Genomic DNA, 5,249 nt, shown 5'->3' on the forward strand with positions numbered 1-5,249 from the left:
TCTTGAATTTTGTGATTATTCTAAATTGAGTTTAATAGACTGGAACATGCAGTGAAAGAACACACTGTAAATGCACACAAGTCTAACCTTCCAGAATGAATCATGTATACGTTCATTCTGTATGTGTCTTTTGTTTGAATAAACATTTTTTTGTTATATGCCTATATATAAATATATAACGTACACCCCTTGAGCTAACTAGAACTTAAACTTGTGCATGCATAACTTTTCAAAACAAACTTTTAAAAGTTGTAAACCCCATTTAAAAAAATAAATGCACAAATTCTAAAATTTGCAGCTCAATACCCAAAACAAACAACTGTAACATGTCTACATTTTATTATGGAGAGGACATAATCATGAAGGACCCCATTCAGAAATTTCATTATCTCCCCCATATACACAGGGATGCCAACATTGCTTTAAAAAATTGCTTTCACTACAAACCAACCCTTTTTGTTTACTTATGATGTACATAAACAAGATTTATGAATACAAAGGTTAAGGGTCACTTATAAAGTCAGCTTGATATGCCAATTTTTGCAATCAGACAGGACTGCTGATATTAAATGCTTCACAACTCAAAATGTAATAAATCAAATTTTCCTATTATACTTTATTTAGGTAAACAAAAAATTAGGTTTCTTAAAGCCACACTATTCCAGTCCTAGTGTGATTCAGTGTGTCAGTGATTTCCTTCCTTTCAGCATTCTACGTAGAATTACTTCAATGCCACCCTGTGTGCTGATCCTTTTAATCCAACCATGAGTCCTTTTTCGCTTAATGTTGTTTGGTTGATATTCGGTGCCCCTTTTCCCAGTGCGGACCTGCTGGTAATGCCAGGGTGGTGACTGAAACACCTCATTTCCATTCGTCTTAGAGATTAGTGTTCTTTGCTCACCACCCATCCATGATGAGAGCAAAGAGCTGATATTCCGCAGTTTGTTGCAACCGGAAGCTGCACCACTGTGACTAAAATGATAAAGAATAATCAGACTTAATAATACACACATGCATAAGTGTGTGAAACCTGCTTAAAACCAGTCTAGACAAATGTACAGTCAAGAGTTTTTATATCTTCATAAAAGACTATGAAAATCGTACAGTGCAAATCTTTTACATTTATGGCATTTGGTAGATACCATAATCAAGGTTGACTAATAAAAGTAATTTGAAGATTCCATCAATAAATATATTATGATAGTGGTTCATTAGGGCTAAGGGCAGACTAAGTGAAAATCATCAGTCTAAAATCTGTTAGGAGTTTCTTTTGAAGAAGTGCTAATTTAAGTACTGCTTTAGTCTGAACAGCACCAATTGCCCAAACACTGGTTTAACTGGTAGGCCATCTTTAAACAGCAACCCTATTACAACAAAACAACAAATAAAAGCCTACATCATTGCATTACTTATGGTATTCTAGTTTCCTTTCTACTGGCAAGAAAAGGGTGTTCTTCAATTTGACCTGTTTTAGCACATTGGGCCAAAAACACTAAATGGGTCAGCTATGAACACAGTATATGCATTCTAATGATTTTCATGACCAAAAAAATATTTGTCAATTCTTGTCTCTGGCTGAAAGAGAGAGAGAGAGAGAGATTCAATATTAACTTCCCTATTTTTATTTTTACTCGCTTTACGACACTCAACACCGTAAGATGGCAGCAACCAGCCTTTAAACCCCCGAAGAAGAAAACGCACGCTTTGCTCAGGATTTGTCCACAGAAATATAAACCAAGATTTAACAAATTGTGTTTGAACAACTAACATATCAACATCCATTACCAATACTAACTAATACCGGCTGTCTTAAGAAGAACATATACATTTATTACGCAATATTAGATCGTTAATAAAAAAAGAAACCGTTTCGACCCCAGTGACATTCCGTGAACACGATACCCAATGTAGTAGTAAACTTAAGCAATCCAAACAGTTTCTTAAAGCCACACTATTCTAATGTGTATTACGATTTGTGTTACGTGTACAAGTAAGCAATTCTTAGCTCCACAAGTTTAATATTATGTATAAACAGGTCACACACTACTTTGAACCTGTTTTATGTGCCCATGCGTGAACTGTGAATCGGATGAAAGCGTTACATACCGACATAAAATAATCGTTCCAGACAAACGCACACATGATCGTACGATGTTCATTTCGTCTAGTAATATTATATGCAAAACAACACAACCAGACACGCCAGAGAACTGTGCCGCCTTCTTCTTCTTCTTAGTTTGCGTCTTTTTCTGGAGGTTTTTTTATGATGACGATCAGACCAATGAAATGTTAATTCCTGTCACCGTTTCCTTCTTCATTGGCGGTTCGGATTCTTACATAGAGCATTACCGCCATCTACTGTTGGTAATGGGTAAGAAACTTATGTCCCTATTCCCCAGACCTACCAGGGTTCGAGCTTTCAATACTTTTTATACATTATTTTATTTATTTTTACATAACTTTATTCTTTTTTATTTTTATATTGTATTTTTTTTTATGTTAACATGTTGTACAGTCGTAAAAAAATAATTTCACTACATGTTGTGCCCTGTATGAATGTGTAAAAATAAATAAATAAATACAAATCAGAATTTTAATTGAATTTGAGAAACATGAAAGAGCTCTTGTTATAGGATACTCTATTCAGAGAAGATCTTAGCATTAGAGGAGCGCATCCAGAGTCTAGAGAGAAGTAGTGAGTGTGAGAGCAGTCCAGGTTCTGCAGGGGAAAGTCTGGATGCCCTAGGTGAAGTTAATATTCCCCCGACTCCGGCATTAGAGCCCTCGCAGCAGGGCGAATGGGTGACGACTCGGCGGCATACTCGCAAAGCTAACGCTAAGGCTCGCCCACAGGAGCACCATTCCTCTCCGCTTCACGTGTCCAATAGGTTTGCTCTCCTCAGTGAAGCACCCGCTGAGAAACCTGAAAGAGCTCTGGTTTTAGGAGACTCCATTCGGAGGCACGTGAAATTAGCTAGACCTTTAGGGGCACCAGCAGCACAGGTTATGTGTATACCGGGAGCCAGGGCGCCGGACATACAGTTGTGTTCAAAATTATTCAACCCCCAATGCTGTAAATGGTTTTAGGGAATTTAGTGTACATTTGTAATTGTATTCAGAATGAAATCCTACAAGGACTTCTTAAAGAACCATATGCAACTAAAATTACATCAATTAGTTTTGTAATACAGTAGTAAATGTTTCTTTTGTGAATTCTTCATTGACATAATTATTCAACCCCTTAAAGACTACCACTATGAAGAACAGAGGTTCAATAAAGTGTTTTCAATCAGGTATTGAAAACACCTGTGGATATCAGGGAGCAGCAATAAAGCCTAATAAGCACCAATTAGGCAGCTTTAAAATGACTGTGATACTCAGCTCCTTCTAGACATTTACTGGTGTGGTTACAAACATGGTGAGGTCAAGAGAATGGTCCAGGAAGACAAGAGAACAGGTGATTACTCTTCACAGGAAGGGCAATGGCTATAAGAAGATTGCAAAGATGTTAAACATACCAAGAGACACCATAGGAAGCATCATTCGCAAATTCAAGGCAAAGGGCACTGTTGAAACGCTACCTGGTCGTGGCAGAAAGAAGATGCTGACTTCGACTGCTGTGCGCTACCTGAAGCGTAGAGTGGAGAAAAGTCCCCGTGTGACTGCTGAGGAACTGAGAAAAGATTTGTCAGATGTGGGTACTGAAGTTTCTGCTCAGACAATACGGCGCACCCTGCGTAATGAAGGCCTCCATGCCAGAACTCCCAGGCGCACCCCCTTGCTGTCCCCAAAGAATAAGAAGAGTCGACTGCAGTATGCCAAAAGTCATGTGGACAAACCACAGAAGTTTTGGGATAGTGTTCTGTGGACGGATGACACAAAATTAGAACTGTTTGGGCCCATGGATCAACGCTATGTTTGGAGGAGGAAGAACAAGGCCTATGAAGAAAAGAACACCTTGCCTACTGTGAAGCATGGCGGGGGGTCAATCATGCTTTGGGGCTGTTTTGCTTCTGCAGGTACTGGGAAGCTTCAGCGTGTGCAAGGTACCATGAATTCTCTTTAGTACCAGGAGATATTGGATGACAATGTGATGCAGTCCGTCACAAACCTGAGGCTTGGAAGACGTTGGACCTTTCAACAGGACAATGATCCCAAGCATACCTCCAAGTCCACTAGAGCATGGTTGCAGATTAAAGGCTGGAACATTTTGAAGTGGCCATCGCAGTCACCAGACTTAAATCCGATTGAGAACCTCTGGTGGGACTTAAAGAAAGCAGTTGCAGTGCGCAAGCCTAAGAATGTGACTGAACTGGAGACTTTTGCCCATGATGAATGGGCGAAGATACCCGTAGATTGCTGCAAGACACTTGTGTCAAGCTATGCTTCACGTTTAAAAGCTGTTAGAACTGTAAAAGGATGTTGTACTAAGTACTAAGATTGAATGTCACTTGGGGGTTGAATAAAACTGATAATGATGTGAGCTCAGAAAAGACATTTGTGGTTATTTCATTATAAATGTTATGTTATATTTGTCTGACCTACACGTGCCTCTTTGATTTAATTGTAAGCAGGATGACTGAATGATCATAATCAATGTCAAACCAACCAAAACAATCAATTTCAGTGGGGGTTGAATAATTTTGAACACAACTGTAGCAGGTCACCTTAGATTCTTAGGAAAGGACAGGTTCTCTAAGATAGTTTTTCACACAGGAGCTAATGATATATGCCTTCGACAGTCAGAGGTTACTAAGAGTAATATTATAGAGGTGTGTAAATTAGCGAAGGCAATGTCCGATGCTGTAATATGCTCTGGCCCCATCCCAATGCGATGTGGCGATGTAGCGTACAGCAGGTTATGGTCGCTGAACTGCTGGATGTCCGAGTGGTGCTCCAAAAACAATGTGGGCTTCATTAATAATTGGAGCATTTTTAAGGGCAGGGCTGGCCTGTTAGGGCAGGACGGTATCCATCCCACCCGGGAAGGTGCTGCTCTCATTTCTTGTAGTATAGGTAATAGTCTCAGAACAGCACTAGTTAACAAGTGACTGTCTAGAGCCAAGGCCAGGGAGCAGACAGACAGGCTAAACCGACGATCTGCTAGCTGCACAGAGTCGTCACTCAGGATCCACCAAATTGAGACTGTGTCTGTCCCCCGAGCAAAACCAAAATATAGGAATTATCAGAAAGTCTGTTTTAGTAACCTGATTAACATTAAATTAAATAGGACTGAACGCACAGCCAGC

General features: G+C 39.6%; 1 protein-coding gene across 1 annotated transcript; it reads right to left on the reverse strand.

Moving 5' to 3' along the window:
• Positions 1–324: 324 nt before the first annotated feature.
• mrpl34 (mitochondrial ribosomal protein L34) lies at positions 325–2,307 on the reverse strand. Its single transcript, XM_046876676.1, has 2 exons — positions 2,107–2,307; positions 325–972 (listed from the first exon to the last, which is right to left on the reverse strand). Exons 1-2 carry the CDS (start codon positions 2,157–2,159, stop codon positions 678–680), a joined length of 348 nt encoding a protein of 115 aa, XP_046732632.1. The 5' UTR covers positions 2,160–2,307; the 3' UTR covers positions 325–677.
• Between the last annotated feature and the right edge of the window lie 2,942 nt (positions 2,308–5,249).

This window comes from Silurus meridionalis, chromosome 20, assembly GCF_014805685.1.
Source record: "Silurus meridionalis isolate SWU-2019-XX chromosome 20, ASM1480568v1, whole genome shotgun sequence".
Lineage (NCBI taxonomy): Eukaryota > Metazoa > Chordata > Actinopteri > Siluriformes > Siluridae > Silurus > Silurus meridionalis.